Source organism: Xiphophorus maculatus, chromosome 11 (assembly GCF_002775205.1).
Source record: "Xiphophorus maculatus strain JP 163 A chromosome 11, X_maculatus-5.0-male, whole genome shotgun sequence".
NCBI lineage: Eukaryota > Metazoa > Chordata > Actinopteri > Cyprinodontiformes > Poeciliidae > Xiphophorus > Xiphophorus maculatus.
This window is the reverse complement of record NC_036453.1, coordinates 5,800,893-5,817,653: the sequence shown is the minus strand read 5'-3', so window position 1 is coordinate 5,817,653 and position 16,761 is coordinate 5,800,893. Positions and strand designations below refer to the sequence as shown.

Sequence of the window (16,761 nt, the reverse complement as noted above, 5' to 3'; positions counted from 1 at the left end):
TAGTGTTTGGGTTTCCTGACAGGAAGAGCAGCCGCCGCGCGCGGCCTGCGTCACAGCGGCGTTTATCCGTAAAACAGCATCTGAACAAACGGCTTCAAAAGAAGCACAGACTGCTGAGATCTTCCATTTCCAGACAAAGCTCGACCATTTTGTGCGTGAAGCCCCACACGTCTGACCCACTAACACAGATCTGCTCACGAGACGTCATAGGGGGGCGGAGCCTGCAGCGTTCAAAACACAGCTTGTCCCCAATCCTTCCTGATCTCCGCTTCCTGCTTCTTTTGCGCTCTTTTTTTTTATTTTTGCGTTGTTTTTTATTTTTATCATCTGCTTTGTGGAACTTTATTGCGCTTTTACTCGTTGTTTTACTTTTGTTATTATAAAGGTATAATGCGGCTGCTCTCCGAGATACATTTTGTTCCGAGATTGTTTTTCCGAGCAGATCCATCCCTCTGTTGTTGACTGCTGGTTTATTGTCTTCGGTGAATATGGATTGATTAAAAAAAATACCGTATAAATGCAACCGCCGTCCAAGACACTGCCTGCTTCTGAAATCAAAGAGGTAAGACTGTCTGAGTCCAACTAAATAACAGGAAGCTAAATGCGTTTGTTTGCAGGAGTAACTGTGCAGGAAGCTGCAGCAGCTGCACTTTATTATTCCGCCAGAATTCAGTCGTGTTGTGATCATCCGCCGCAGATTTAGGCTAATTTTATCTCTTAAATTTGGGTTTTAACGTTGCTGCATCGCTTCATGTCTGCCTGCAGAGTCTGAAAATGGCGTTGTTTTTTGAACAAAGTAAGTTATTTCCTGCTGCATACTCGGATGTTTTGAAGAGTAAACAATTTATATTTACACAATTTTTACAATAATGCATCATATAAATACACAATGATTCTTCCAAAGAGTCAACTCAGTTCTTACGTTTGTAAACTGCATTAAAATCAATGTTTGGAAGAAAAGTGCAGCTCAAGCAATGCATGTAGTGATTTACTGAAGGCCAGAAGTACATCAGTTCGATAAATAATTAGGTGTTAATAAATCTTTATAATTTAAATAAAATCGGAAATTATTCTAGTAAATAAATGCATTCGTCTATAAAATTAATCATATTAATAAAATTGCATAGTAGTTTATATGGAAAGCTAAAATAATTTTAATTAAATGAATATGAATGTTTCTATTTTTCACAAAATGCAAAGCTCGACTGGTAACTTTACTATTTATTTATTTAATATGCATATCCAAAAATGATGCTGCCTGTCAGTCAGTTGGCTGTGCAGAGCCTTTTGTTTGATTGTAGCAGAAGATTTATTAAATTAACATTTTAAAAAAATACATAGGATTTTAGAATATAATTTAATGTAGTAATTCACACATTTGAGTATTTATTTAATAAATTATTAATGTTTATATGAATGCCAACACAATTTGAAAATGAATTTATTGCATTAATTACCGTTGCCATCAAAAATATGACTAATTATTTAGCCGTGGGCAGGGTTGTGTTCAGTGTAAGTAAGTGTGACCTCCGTGGGATGTTCCTGCCAGGTGTGTGAGCGCTGGGTGCAGGCTGGCCTGTGCTGTGGAGGGGATGAAGAACCCAGTGGCTGCAGAGAGCCGCCGGCTGCTCGGCCTGCTGGACGCTGCTCTGCTCAGAGAGGCTCGTCTGTGGAAGGTCCCGCTCTTCAAAAACGGATGCATTCAGGTGAGCTAATAATTATTACAGATTTGGGAAAGATCCCATTGTTTCTGCTTGAGACATGCAAAGAACTGAATTTTAGTTCCAGTCAGCAAGGTCAGCCCAAGGATGTTGGGGGCCTTAAGTAAAATGATGGCTGGTGTTTGGCCCATTGAACACCAGCCATCACTAGCAGTGTGTTGATACAGATTTAGTTCAGTCAGGAAGTGGATTAAAAATTTAACTGGTAGCAATAAATTACAACGTTATCAAACTGACATTTTTTGTTGTACATGTACGGCATGGATTTATCCATTTTTAAAGTTTAAAACAATCAAAGATTTTAACAATATAGTATTTAAATGAGCAAACATGAAAACCAGAGGTGGGCATGTACAATTTCTGAATAAATTATGAAGTTACAAGTAAAAACCAGCAAAGTCACTACTAATGTAAGAACTCATTGTTTGGGTGATTTGACTTTGTTTTCTTTCCGTCTGCTTCTCAAGAGCATTCCCTCTACTTCTGCTATACTTTGTTTTTTGTTGTTTTTTCTTTTTACTGCATGTGAAAGAATGCATGAGATCTGGCCATTGTCATGGCGACCAATCTTTCCCTTCCTGTCAGCTAATGATCAACACTTGTCCTTTCTTTATCTGGCAGGGTGCTGACATCTCCTTGTCCCAACACCAGCAAATGATCGTTTGGATTGGAGAAATGAACCGACTGTTTCAGTTCTGTCCAGAAACTTTTGCGCTGGGAGTGTGTGTCCTTAACCGCCTGCTGTCCACTGTCAAGGTAAATGGCTGCAGCCTTGTCTACAGGGCTGTACATTTTGTTTTGTCCAATTATTTTCACATTTGGCAGCAGCTAGAGCCAAATTAACACTTTTCTTTTCCCCAAGGCTCAGAGAAAATACCTAAAATGCATCGCTTTTACCTCCCTGGTCCTGGCAGCCAAAATCAATGAGGAAGACGAGGTAACCTCTTTCATAGACACACAGAAACACTTCACACATTTTCAAAACAATATGTTTATTTGGCTTCTGTTGGTGTCTGTTTGCAACAGGTTATTGGTTCTGTTAAAGACCTGGTGGTGCGGAGTGGATGCAACTTTTCGACAGCGGAGATTCTTCGCATGGAGCGGATCATTCTGGACAAGCTGCACTGGGATCTGTACACGGCGACACCGGTCGACTTCGTTCACATCGTGAGTTTACAGAACAGCAGATTAATTAATAGTTCTTTTTTTCCCATTAGACCTCAACATTTCAGTTACTTGTGGTCTTACAGTGAAACACAAGCAGTACAAAAAGCAGACATTGCAAACCATCATGCTTCAAGATTCTCTGTTCCACATTTAAGGGTTGGTCCTAAGTTACATTGTGCATTTATTTAACTGGACTTCATGTGCCTGTGATTAGAATTGCAAACTACATTTCTAGTTCTGATTGATATGCAAACTTCAAGTCAGAAAATCTGATGGGAGATTGTTCGATTTCCCACCTTCTGATAAATTATAACTTCAAGTAAAAACGGGTTCGCAAAAGCAAACATTTGTTGGTATAAAAGACCAGCAAATCTATTTTCTGACACAATAACAGCTTCTTGCAGAAATAGTGTATTCTTTTAATACCAAATGGATGCAGCAAAACAATTTGTTCCAAATTTCAAGAGTGCATTTGCAAGCTACCAACAAAGCATGCCTGCTGCGCATTGGGCCAAGGCACTTCTGACTTTTCTGCAGCCATATTGTGGAAACATAAACCCTGTCGCCACCAGATGGCGGGTTGGATGAGCTGATGTTGTCTGGGCTTTCAGACCTCAAGCAGCACAAACGCTGCAGTTTACAACATAGTGTGGTTTTTCTGTGTTAACCAGGTTTATCATGTTTATTTTTTAGGTCTACAGCTTGGATCTGTACACCATCATCTAAAAATCATTGCTGCTGTATTCATAAGGCTTTTAAGGTTAAACAGAATTAATCTGAAGATGGTTAACAGTCAGCATGACTTCTTAATTTGAGTTCAAGATAAAGGCAGCGCCTTGCAAAAGTGTCCTTATTACTTGAACTTTATATTGTTTTTCTGGATTTCATGTATTGATCAACAGAATCAATAACTAAAGAACTAATAAAAATTTGAGAAGTACATTTGACACCTATACTCTCAAACACATTATTTACATGCAAACCACTATCTAACCCTGAACACCAGTCTCAACATACTGTCTGAACTGTGAAACGTAGAGGTGGCAGCATCATGCTGAGTGTGAGCTGCTTTTTCTCTTCAGTTTGGGCAGGGAAACTGAGAGAAAGTCAAATACAGGCCAATTCTAGAAGAAAACCAACCAGAGGCTTCAGCAGACCTGAAACTGTGAATAAAACCTAAACTACAGCCAATTCAGTCCAACATTAATCTAACTGATCGTTTGTAGCTAGACACCAAACTGGCAGCTCTTAGACTATTTAGCAAAGAAGAATAAGCAGAAATATCAGATTTGCAAAGTTGGAAGATGCATAATATAGTTACAGCTTTAATTGCAAACCATAATTTTCCTTCATCTTCACAATTAGACTTTACATTGAAAGTAGTCGTTTCCTTATACACAAAGAATCCCAATAACATACGTTGAAGTTCAAGGGATATGAATACTTCTGCAAGGCACCTTAAATCACCCAGAGAGCAACAGCTTTGAGCCCAGTGCTGAATGCATTATGAATACAGGCCAGTTTGTAATATTGACCACACTGTGCTACAATGAGACGACTCCTTTTGATAAAAATCTTGATTACCATTTTCTGCAAAATCAACCTTTTAGTCATACATCATTCCCAGTTAGTTTCAGTCTCATTGTCCAACAGGGAAAACCTACATTCCTTTAGTACAAGCGCTGGATTTGTCTGCAAACACTTTAGACATATTTTTCTATAAAGCCACAAACCATAAAACCTTTCATCAAGAAGCGGATTCATCTCCCAAACTCCAAACCCCCTCTGTTACCTTTCAAGATCTGAATTTGAGTTATTGTGGATAATACAAAATCCAGGACTTCTAAAATAAAGAGCCATAATATAACAAAACTATAATAAAATAAAGATTTTTTTTTTCTCTTTTACTTTAAATAAATATATTTTAAATAACTTTTACTTTAAATATCTCACATCGATACTGTAAACATCTGCCCTGAAGAAATTACTTTGCATTCCCTTTTTAAATACTGAACAGTTATTTTCTGTTGCGTACAAAACAGCGATTTGTCACAGACTCTCCACCATGACACGTTGATAGGTTTACAGAGATTCACAGATTCGCCATTAAAATTGATGTGCATCTAAATAAAATCAGGTCCGTTCATCTGGATGGTGTCGAAAAACAGCCATCATGTGTGGATGAATCCTTTAAAGCCAAATCTATCGAAAATGTTTATATTTAATCAGAGAAATGGAGGATTTTCAGATAGTTTTAGTTCAACTTCATTTCATTTGGCACAACGATACTGAATTTACCTCCCAGTGCAATTCCACTTTCTTTTAAAAACATGGCTTATTTCTGCTAGAGACAAACTAAAGCACAACATGAATGTAGTAATAAAGGAAAGACAGGATATGAGATAACAAAAACTCCTCTCTTGTAAACCAAATGAGTTCCAAATCCTTTTGCTTGAAAGAAATGTTACCCAAGCTGTTTGTGACTCACTGAGCAAATGGAGATTTTTTTTTTTACACTATGATCAGAACAAGGTTAGGTTTTATACTGTCTGCACACAATCGAGAACACAGAGAAGCACTGCACAGACAACACAAAACAAACAGGATGGCCATGAGACAGAATGGGAGATTTCTAAAGGGGCAAGATGAACAGTTTCTGGACTGACCCTCTACAAACAATTTGGGAGGACTACAAAATCCCCAACTGTAAACTGACAGGAGATTTAAGTTTAGGCTGACTGGATCAAAGGGTTTTTATAGTAATAAACATTATGAGGTGGCAAAAGAAGGACTGAAAATGACAATGCTAACATTTTGGCCTCGTTTCTCCTCGTTGCTCCCAGTTCCATGCCCTTCTCGTCTCTGGCCATCCCCACCTGGCTCCGTCCTTTAGTCTCGGTTCCAGCATGGACCCCGGGGCGATTGCCGGTGCAATCCCTGTGAAGCCTGGGCATCAGAAGACGCCCCCCTCAGGCTTCCAGGCGGCGTTGTGGACCAGGCAGGTGCAGCACTGTATGGCCTGCCACCAGCTCTGGCAGTTCAAGGGCTCCACGCTGGCCTTGGCCATCATCACTTTGGAGCTGGAGGCGCTCACTCCGGACTGGTTCTCTGTCTTCACCGACCTACTGAAAAAAGCTCAGGTAAGAGAGCAGCTTAGGCCCAGTGGGAGATTAAGGAATGTGTTTAAATATTGAGCTGAGTTTCAGAAAAACTTGTGATTAATTAATTAATAGTGCAAAATCTAACTTCAATTTGTAGGAAATTCAGTTTTTGCTTTGACTTTTAAAGATGAACACATATTTGCCTCATTAGACGTCATGTTCACCCGTCTTTCCCATTTTAAAGGAAGGATAAGAGAAATTGGCATCATTTACGTCATTCTTACTGTGAATGACTTGATAGAAAATTCAATGTAGTTGCTTTGTTTCCATCATAATAAAATCTAAAGGCTGGATTTTTCTAAAACATTTTTTTGTAAAATTATGCTATTAGAATAAAAGGTATTTTTGCACTTCATTACCACAGGTGCTAATAATAGCAGAGGGTTTGTCCTATTGGGGCTGCACAATAAGTCACAAATGTATTAATCGCAATATCAATATTGCAAAGGACTGTTTGGAGTGAAATGATTGTTTAATGTACTGTAAGTGTTGAAGTTGCGTTTTTAATGTCGAGCCAGTTAGTGGATGCTAAAACTGGTTACAAAAGACATTGTCCAAAATGCCAAAGGTCCCAGATTGCAGGAATCACAGGTAATGAACGGAAAAGAAAAACAGACCCGTGGATCACGCCTTTTATCGCAGTGTTTAACAGTATTATTGTCAAATAATGTGCAGGTCTGCTGCTTATCTCTTATAAGGAGGCACAATTTGGTACATCCAGATGGAAGAAATGTGTTCTTTCCTGTTTAAAGAAAAACAAAATGAAATATTTGGTTAAATCAGCCTCCTCTGCAGCTCCAACCTCTGTAATTAACCCAGAAAAACAATAGTTAAGTTTATTTAAATGGAGGCGTAGAAGCTTTGTATTTTAATTCTTTGAGGCCAATTAAATGATTGAAAAATAAAAACCCACGCATGATGCCGCTTTAGAAATCACCTCCGAGCCGTCATTCAACCTGATCCAGTTGTGTTGCTCCTCCCAGGTTGACAGTGCCGAGTTCATCCACTGCAAAGAGATTGTAGACGAGTTTCTACACAGCATGGAGTTCTCCCTGCCTGCCAACGCTGTGTACATCCTGGACAGCTCCCAGATCCAGGAGAAGCAGCAGCAGGTCTGGAGCCCCTCGCAGCGCCACATGGCGGCCAGAAGAGGGCGTGGCGCCACTGAGCAAGGGGATTTGGATGACTACTATGACGGTTTCAGGCGTTTGTATAACGAGGAGAGCGATATAGAAGAAATGTTTGAATTTGAGCAGAAAAGTGTGTCTCCCTGCCCGCCGCTGCATCCTGCTGGCAACTAGCAGGACGTCAATCACAATCCAGCTTTTAACAGGCTTCATGATTCCAGAGGTTACTGATTTACAAGCCAGTTATTTAGTTTTAGCTCCTCTTATGCTTTTCTCTTCAGCCACATTGAATGTGGATTTGGGTACCAGCTAACTCTTATTTTGCTGACATTGGGGGGGAACTGAGGAGAATTTAATAAGCTTAACTGTAAAGAAACATAAATGTTTCTCTTCAGAGAGGTTTGTTTTTGCTTATCAGCCGAACTGATTCAATACGTTAGCTGTAAGGAGTTTTGTCTTAATCCTGATTTAGGTTTTTAATGTGAGGCATCTTGGTGCTCAGGTTTCTCTCCAGAGCCACAAAGCACTTTAAGATAAAGTTCAGCTTTTTGCAAATATATTTTTCCAGCCTTAGTTTTTTTTATGTGTATATATATATATATAAAACTTACTTGTACTTAACATGTTTTATTTACCTTATTTACAAACGCAACCTTTTACACATATAAGCTTTACTTTGTTTTACTAAATTATGCAATTTTTTTTAGGATTTTATGCTGCAACATGCATTTCCTTCATGCAACATTACATATCAAATATGAGCACCTTTTGGGAGATTAGTTCAACACTAGATTGACAAAAGGGGATTAATCTTATGGTATTTTGTTTTCAGTATTTTATAAGTGTATTCAGTGTGAGAGCACAAGTAATGCGAGACTGAAGTTCGGGATCAAGATGACATGTTTTGATTTAATCAGGCAGAGATCAGCCAGTGCCACGAGCTTTACTTTATCAAAGTATGATGAAAAATGCAGCCATTTAAGCAACATTTTATGTCGTTTCTGAATGCACATTGTGTCTCCACTGCCAAAGCTCTGAAGCTCAGACACTGAATACTCACAGCAATAATGTCTGCAATGTGAACTAATTTCTGTTTTCTAAACCTTAAAGATGTTTCATATTTTTATTTGTGTGCTAAGGCAGCTATATCATACGTTTTTTTTGACCACAAATAAACTACAACTTAAAAAGTTTGTCAATCTCAAAGAATGGAAGTGGGTTAAAGAAAGTGCTTACTTGCTGACACCATCGTATAAATCTGAAGAAAATCAAACTCAATTGATTCCTCCCAGCCTTTGTTCAGGAATGGAATGGTCCTATTTAAGGTATTGTAACAAATAGCACAGTTATGGTGTAATTTATGGTTAATATTTAGTCAGTTTCTTAATACTCGAGTTTGGGAATTCCTCAATGGGGGGATTTCATTTCATTTTTCTATAAATATGTTCCCATTCTGAACTGGAGTTTTTGTTTTCATGAACAAATTGAAATAAAAATGTTAGCTTCTATGCTATGAGACAGAAAAAAGTGACACAGTGGATTCCAAATATTAGCTTTTTCCAAGTTCACATTTAAGCTAGCATTATAACTGCAGCACAGCTGGCTGCCACAGGAAGTTAAAGTAGCAGGAGTAGGGATTTTTGCATGAATGACCTACAGTATCTTCAACATTTGCAAATTTGACTTTATCTAATGGGATTCTAATGCCAAAGCTTAATGCTCTTCAAAAATTTTAAATAGTTTTGAATTAATTGAAGATATTTAATTTCAGGACTGACCAGTTTAAGTAAATTAAACCTTCAAACTGGAGATGATCAAAATGAGTCCAGATTCCAATAAACAGAAAAACTGAAACAGCCCTTTACAGCAGAATAGGAACGTATAAATCAAGTCTGTGTGTACAGCCATATTAAATTACAATACTCAGTAATAACATTAGTGGCTGCACTATTAAATAGACATGCAGTAAGTGATAAAGTATTTAAGGCCACACCTAATTTGTTTTTTTTCCTGCTTCTTCTTTTTACAGACTGAACGCTGCTTTAAATGTTGATTATGAACTGGGTTTTTTTTAGCCACCACCCCCTGACTCAGTTACATCATAAAATAAAATCAGAAAAAGTTCTTATGATCCCCTTTACAATAAGAAAGTTTAAAAAACTGTTCTTTACAGAGTATTCAGAAAGTTTAAAAAGTTCTATATCTTTTTCTTAAGGTATTTATCAAGCTAATTGCGGTCTGTAACATTGTGGAATCGCACGTGGATGTGGCTTCACCTGGGATTAACTTTCCATTTTGCAGCGAACCATGAAACGCGTCACGGCAGCAGAAAGCAGCAGCTGCTGTAGAACGTCAGTGATTATCACTCAGCTTTGTTAGCACAGTGTCCTGGTGCTTTAAAGGACACGACGTAGAGCTGCGAACATATTGTGCTGCTGGAAGGGATCCAGTCAGCCCTGCAGGTGGTGCACAGAATAATAATAGACTTGGCAAGGGATTCGCATAAACAGAGAATCTATTACTGTGGTGACTTCCTCAGTCTGTTTTAAAGAATTACTGAAGTACTCCAGGTACAGACGTAGAACGGATCAAATATATCCCAGAGTTTCTAAACCTGAAAAAGATTTTCGCACAAAATCAAGCACTTAAAAATTGGTGTTACAGATCATGCAAGTCCAAATGTAATAGAGAATCTGTGGCAAGATCTTAAAATTGATGTTCACAGAATGAGCTAGAGGTACTTTGCAAAGAATGGGCAAAAGTGTAATTCTTTAGATGGGCAACGCTGATAGAAACCTGATACAGATGGTTTTACAAATTGACTGAATACAAATGCATGCCATGTATTTTAGACTTATCTGAAAACCTATTATAAATATAGAACATGCAGTGAAATAAGTGACAAAATGCTTCAGTTTTCAAGGCACTGTACTTCTCCTTTTCACTACTGCACTCCACCTTTAGCAAACAGAGAAACCGCACAGGGTAACAATGCAGTGTTGAGTTAGAAAAAGCAACACGTTGAGCAAACATCGTGCAGCTGCTTCACCTCCATCTGACAGCTGTTTTGGTTGCAGACACGATGAATGCGTCTTTACCTGCCCGTGTTTCACCACCGTCCTCATCTCCCAGGAGTAAACGCAGACAAACAAATCAGAGCACAGAGAGGCTTCACATTTCGGAGGGAGGGTTTGCATTTATTTGCATCAACAGACAGTAAATACAGCTGCTCTCTTCTCCATGTCTGAGCGTAAACTCTCCTACAGCGAGTTGAGGCTTAAATGTTTACTGGCTTCATAGTCGTGATTCCACGGGCGAAACAAAACAATCACGCAAGGTTTACAATATAGTTAAGTCACTCACAAATAATGTACACCCTCTTATGGGCTTCTTGCATCATATTCATTAATCATATTAAAAACTAGTACATATTTGTATATTACTGGAAGCTTGATAAGCTCGAGAAAATATTCACATACATTAACTGACTTACAGCACTAGAATATTGCATAGGTTTTAAGATGTAGGACTACATGTTAAGTTGTCAGTACCTCTAAATGCAGGTACTCAGTTATTGCTTGACACGCTAAGATTTTAATGTATTATTCACTAATGAGGGACTGATTATACTAAACTAATTCCTCAGGGTTACAAAAAGACAAATTACCTCTGAATATTTTAAATGGGTCATACATTTTTAAAAAAGTTAAGGACCTTTTAATCTTCGATTTGAACGTCAGGCCTATAAAAACTGAGTGTCTCTTATATTTTATATATTTTTTTAAATACATATTTTGCCCATATTTTCAAAATTGTAGTACCACGAAATGACAATGCTTGACAAGATTTAATCAGTTTGGATGGCTAATGAGGAAAGAAAAAATACAGAAATATTTAAAACAACAAAGAAATTAAAATAAACAGATATATTTATTAAAAAAATGTCCAAAAATCACATAGAAAGATCCTGAATCAATGAGATGGCCACTGATGGATGTGAATATTTCTCTCTCTCACCATCTTTCACTCTTTTTCTCTCCTGTGGCTTCACCATCATCATCATCCTCAGTGTCTTTGGTCCATGTGCACAATGTCAAGATGGAATGTCAAAACAAAACAGAAAAACAAACAAAAAAAGAAAACACAGATGTGGTCGTTGCTATGGTGATGGAGGACAAATCCATGGTCGTGTGTGGATGGGTGTGCTGCGCCTCAAAAATTAACTGAAAAACAATGAAACAATAAAGAAAATAAAGTGAATCAATGGCTGACTGGGCTTTTGAAATTTGAAATAAAAACAATGAAATATAGAAGTTGGAGCAAAATTTAAAAAAATAAAAAAATCAAGCGATAGTGATGGGGGTAAAGTAAATAAAGCTTGCCTGTTCAATCACCTGTTTTATAAAATGCCACATTTAATTTGAGAAATTTAATTTGAAAAGCCCAGGAAGAGCTTCAACATTCACAAAATGGAAGACTGGCTTGTTTCATACAGTGAGCATTAGCAGCCACAAGAGGGAGCCACTTGTCTACTTTTAAACTTTCACAATGCACCACACAGAAATGAATAACCAGCTGAAGAAAAGGTAGAGCTAAAATCTTATCTTTTAGTTGAAATTTGTTAATTCTCGAAACAATGACCCAAATGTATTTGCAAGACAAACGTTCTACAACTTTCTGTTAATGGAGATATTCACTAAAATTTGCAAAACAGTGAGAAGTCGACAAAAAAACCCACTGATTTTATGTGTTTTTATACACTTTGCTATTAATTCTGTTTGTGCATGGACACTTTCAAATGAACACTTATGAGCAGGTTTAGTGTTTTAAAACTTCGGATTGTTTTTTACGTGTTGAACTTGATCTGCTCTCCACAGCTCTCCCTGAAGTTATTAAACAGAAAGTGAAGGAAAGATGATGTTTGTGGGCACACACACAATTTAAGCTGTAAAGTACAAATGTTACTTTTTCTGCAGCTACCTGCTATTGATAACTGGGCTACAAACATGAAGCTATAATTGGTCCTTGATTTGGGTAAACTTGCAAAAAAATAGGTGCCTTTTTCTGACAGCAGGCACTTTTAAGAAACAAATTTTGTGCGAACAAGTGGAAAAACTGAACAGAACAGGAAAGGCCTGGATTAAATTTAAACATATGTGTTTAAATTTTCAAGATTCTTTAATTATGATTATGAAAAAAGATAAGTAATACAAAATTCAATAATGGAGCTTCTTCATAGACAGCTCACTGCTGATGTATGATGTTTTGGTGTTCTGAGAGCAACATCTCACAATTTATTGCTAACTATTATATTTTATATATTTATTTAGTGAGTTGTATGCAGCTCTCTGAAAGAAAATCACTTTTTATATTTAGAGAAGTTATGAGACTGATTTACAGTATGTTTACTAGTATAACATAATGTTACTTTAAATCCATTTTACAATAGTTGTTGTGAACGTGAACTTAAAGTAGTTTGAAATAAAAATGTGTGGCACTTGAACTGCACTAGCATATCTGTAATTTGAACAAGTGTAGCCGTTTCTTGGCTAAATGCTACATCAGTTTTCAGAGCTTTTTGCTGCCTGAGAGCGCGCTGACTGCCTCCACCCCAAGTATCCTGAATAATTAGAGCGAAACGAAAGGAAAGAGTGAAAGCACAGGAAACATTCAACTTGGGCAGAAGAAAAAGGGAAGACGTTTCCTTCACACTTGCCAGGTCCTTAAAAAACGCTGAAGTGCTTTAAGTTATGGAGACGATTCCACAACAGCAGAGCACGCTCCTTTACAAAGTCATTAATGAAAGGGTTTGCTGCTGGACATGGCAGAATGTGCACTTCCTGCTTCTAAGTAAAAGAGTTAAACTGCAAAATAAGAAAGAAAAACTGCAGCACATCTACCAGTGGACAGCGTTTCAACTCTGAGGCACACAATGGAAGGAAGGAGAGTTGCTGAAAGAAATTAGGAGGCTTGGAAAACGAAGCGTCCTGTTATTAGAAGAAGAATACAGGAAATGGGTGATTAAGAGGAAGGACTGCCTTACTTTTTCTTGTCCTTGTCTTTCTTGAGGGGTTGAGATGAGAGCGTCTCACAAGCCACCTTCTTCCTGTTGAAGGCGTTCATCTCATCCTCCAGCTCCCTCCGCTTCTCCTCCACCTTCCTCTTCTCATCCTGGTGCATCCGCTTCAGCTGCTCAAACTTGTCATGGAGCTGAGCCGAAACAAACACAAAAGCTCGGATTTTTATGTGTCATTTAGTATTCAAATGTGGATCACAGGTTTATGTGAAATAAAATATTTTTAAATTAAAAGGTGAAAGAAATTGAAACCAAATTTTTTGTGTCTCTAAAAACAGTCCGTTTCGGATTTCTGTTCTTGTTTTCTTATTATACATTCAGCAACTGCAACTTCTTTTTCACTGTTGTGGAGGAAGTTAATGTGCTAAAAAAATATTAAACTAAACTAGACAAAGCTTTACCCCACACAGGTAACTGTTCTGCATTAAACTACAGTTCTGTATTTAACTGATCAACTCTACCTTTGTTCATTCTTCTCCAGCTTTGTATCAAATGTTCCAACTTTTCCAGACTCTGTTCTCTTGTATCCAATTTTATTATTAACAAAAGTGATGAAGCACTGTGAATTCATGCTAAATATTTATGCAGTAGTCAGGCTTTAAAATGGATGCTGCCATAACCAGAGTATGACTGGAAGGAATCACCAAATCATCAAATAACAGATGAATTAACAACTAGACCAGCATATTGAGTGACCAAAGGATGGACGGATATCTTCAGAAAATAAATAATAAAATTGGAGCCACTATCCACAAACTACATGCTTTAAATTCATGTCTTCTTTTAGTAATTGACAACCCCCTCACTGTGGTGTGCTAATTATCCCACAAGCATCTGATGAGTTAGGCTCCTCTAAAATAAAATCCAGTCCACCAAACCTGACAGATAACTGTGTGCACACGTTCCTGTTTTTCAGGACACAATATACACTCTTTTCACTCACACATCACACCAAAACTTTAACAAAATGTTGTTTATGACGTATACAACATGACCTTGAGAACTCTGCAAGTTTCTAAATCAACACTCTGCCAAAAGTAATCCTATTTATACAGAAGTGCAAAAATCTATACGTCATTTTACAAATCATATTCAGAATAGTGCCTTATATAAGCCATCGCACAAGTAAAATTGCAAACAATAATAGCAATAAGTAAAGGTATTTAATTTTGGAGATATTCATCCCAACTCCAAACAACATCTATGGCACCTCTAAGTACTTCTAGATTTAAATCCACATCAGAAATGAATGGAATGATCTGATCCTAAAAATGCCAACACAGCACTTTTTAACTTTTATTCTAATACAGCCTGCAGTGTTTACCATCCTGGGAAATTTATGTGTTACTATAGAACTTAAGTGTTTGTGAACTCTGAAACAACAACCATCAATGAATGTTCATACACCAGAGAGGACAAGCAGTAAAGACCCACGGCTGATTCTATCAAAAGAAAAACCAGAGAAGAGGTGGAGCGTGGAAAAAGGAAAAACTCATTAGTTTGTTTCAGATCATTATCTCCGGTTTAAAACAGTAATGCTGTCTTGATAGAGACTGAAGATGTCTCAGTTAAGACCTCCTGATGGCAAATGATCACAAAGCCTAAACCCAATCCCAACTTCAAAATCAAACTTATGGATGAGATACAAAATAAAGAATATTTTTATTTCTTAATTGTTAGGAAGTTTGAGCTGAGCTGCCATTAGCCAGATCTGTTGCTGTTCTGTCGGTTAACAAAACCAGCTCTGAGTTTTCTTAGCCGTCTTAACTAAAATTTGCAATCATAATCTACATCATGTGATATATCTTTGCTGCTGGTCGGTGAAAATTGTTAAAACAGGAACTGTCAGATGAACCTGAGCAAAACTGAAGGCCCAGAACATGTAAATCAAGGAGAGAACTAGCAACTTATTTCTCACTTACCTCTCGTTCCTTTTCTTTGAGTTCTGCTTCGGTTTCTTTTACTTTGTTTACGAACATTTGCCTCATTTCTTCTTCTTTACGTTGCAGGTCTCCTAAGAACTCTTTCCTCTTGGCTTCGTATGTTTCTTGAAGACTGCAGGAATGAAACGAGATGGCAAAGAGTTAAAAATAGAGAAAGTTATTGTTGCTAAACAATAGAGATTGTTGTCCGACGTTGGCATTTGAGCAGTTCTGTGGTTTTGCACCCTGTCCATCCCGGTGGACTCTGAGTGAGGTTCTCTCGGTCTACCTGAAGGGCTGGCTGTCTGGGTCTGTGTCTTTAAAGCCCATCTCCTCCAGCTTGCAGCGCCGGTACAGCTCATAGTGGCGGGCGTGCGTCTGCTCCCTCAGATCCTCCATGTTGACCCGGATCAGCATCTCTCGGAGTTTTACAAAGTCACAGTGGCTCTCGTTCTCAACTAAAAGAGAAAATAGGCACACATTACTATTAGATCTGAAATATGCAGTGTTGTTCACTTTTCAAATCAAATTCCCTAAATATTCAGACCTAAATCCTCTGAGCTTTCTTTCTTTTAGCTCACTTTTTACCATCAATACAATACAATGAAAATATTTATACTCATTGAACTTGTTCAAACTTTAATAGGCCACAGTTATAGTGACTGCTATGTGGAGGGACGAGGATAAATGGTTTTCAAACTTTCTGTCAAACACAAATCTAGAAAGTATGGGACGCATCTGAGTATATAGCTGCAGGCTGCTGTATGTCGCCATCAGCTTTGCACATATAGATGCTGAAATTCATGTCTATTTTTATTTTTTTTAAAAAAAGCTCAAGATGAATTTAACAAATTTTCTTCCTACACATCTTTTTGTTTAACTCCAACCACATTCCCATCAACTCTGACCAGATTCCCCTCCATTGTTGAGGAAAAACATCGCCACAGCATGATGCTGCCACCACCAGGTCTCAAAGTGGGGATGGTCTAATAATGTTCTGTATCAATTCTTGGAAGCCTACTCAAAAAACTGTTAAAGGAGATGTTCATAATGTGAATTGAAACAGATTGATTCTATTCATTATTTCTTAGACTTTTGAAGGCAACAGGCTAATGGTGGCACAAAACATTTATTTATAAAACTTCTTTTCTATTGGGCAGTCCCCTAACATCTCAGAATTTATTAATATTTATAGCTTTACAAAAAAAGTGGAAAATTTCAGGGAACATAAAACCTTTTATAAAGTACTAAGTTTTGATTTCAAGTCAAATCTAATAACCGTTTAATTTTTACGTCTTAGCGAGTTGCTCTGAGTTAGATTACTTCAGGAAAAACAGCAGGACGTGTTTCCTGACTGACTGACAGAAGAAGAGGCGTTTATGCTGCTTTAGGAATAATTTCTGTTCTGCTGAAGCCAAACGATATGAACCGTTCTGGAGAAGTCACCTCCCTCTGTTAGTTTGAGCTCAGCTTATGAAAAACATGGATGCTGTGTGTGAACAGAGGAGCCACATACTAAGTGGCAGAAAGCATTTATTTCAAAGAAAAATATTTCAGACATTTCATGGAATAAAATTTAATGTTCCC

General features: G+C 37.6%; 2 protein-coding genes across 4 annotated transcripts in view; one reads left to right on the top strand and one right to left on the bottom strand.

Moving 5' to 3' along the window:
• The first annotated feature begins 219 nt into the window (after positions 1–219).
• LOC102222701 (cyclin-I-like) lies at positions 220–4,070 on the top strand. The gene is made up of 5 exons (XM_005805452.3): positions 220–562; positions 1,550–1,706; positions 2,343–2,477; positions 2,584–2,658; positions 2,748–4,070. The coding sequence occupies exons 2-5, from the start codon at positions 1,593–1,595 to the stop codon at positions 3,075–3,077; spliced, it is 654 nt and encodes a 217-aa protein (XP_005805509.1). The 5' UTR covers positions 220–562; positions 1,550–1,592; the 3' UTR covers positions 3,078–4,070.
• A 97-nt stretch (positions 4,071–4,167) lies between these two features.
• The window catches only part of LOC102222956 (septin-8-A), a 39,978-nt gene continuing 27,384 nt past the window's right edge, over positions 4,168–16,761 (bottom strand). Inside the window, exons 7-10 of one of the 3 annotated variants that reach the window (XM_005805453.3) lie at positions 15,464–15,632; positions 15,175–15,307; positions 13,220–13,386; positions 4,168–6,013 (exon numbers count right to left, since the gene is read on the bottom strand). In XM_005805453.3, coding sequence (XP_005805510.1) covers positions 5,842–6,013; positions 13,220–13,386; positions 15,175–15,307; positions 15,464–15,632 — 641 coding nt within the window. In that variant the 3' untranslated portion in view covers positions 4,168–5,841. Of the gene's footprint in view, positions 6,014–8,196; positions 11,400–13,219; positions 13,387–15,174; positions 15,308–15,463; positions 15,633–16,761 lie in introns of those variants that run through there. The other 2 variants (XM_005805454.3, XM_005805455.3) reach the window with 2 other exon arrangements.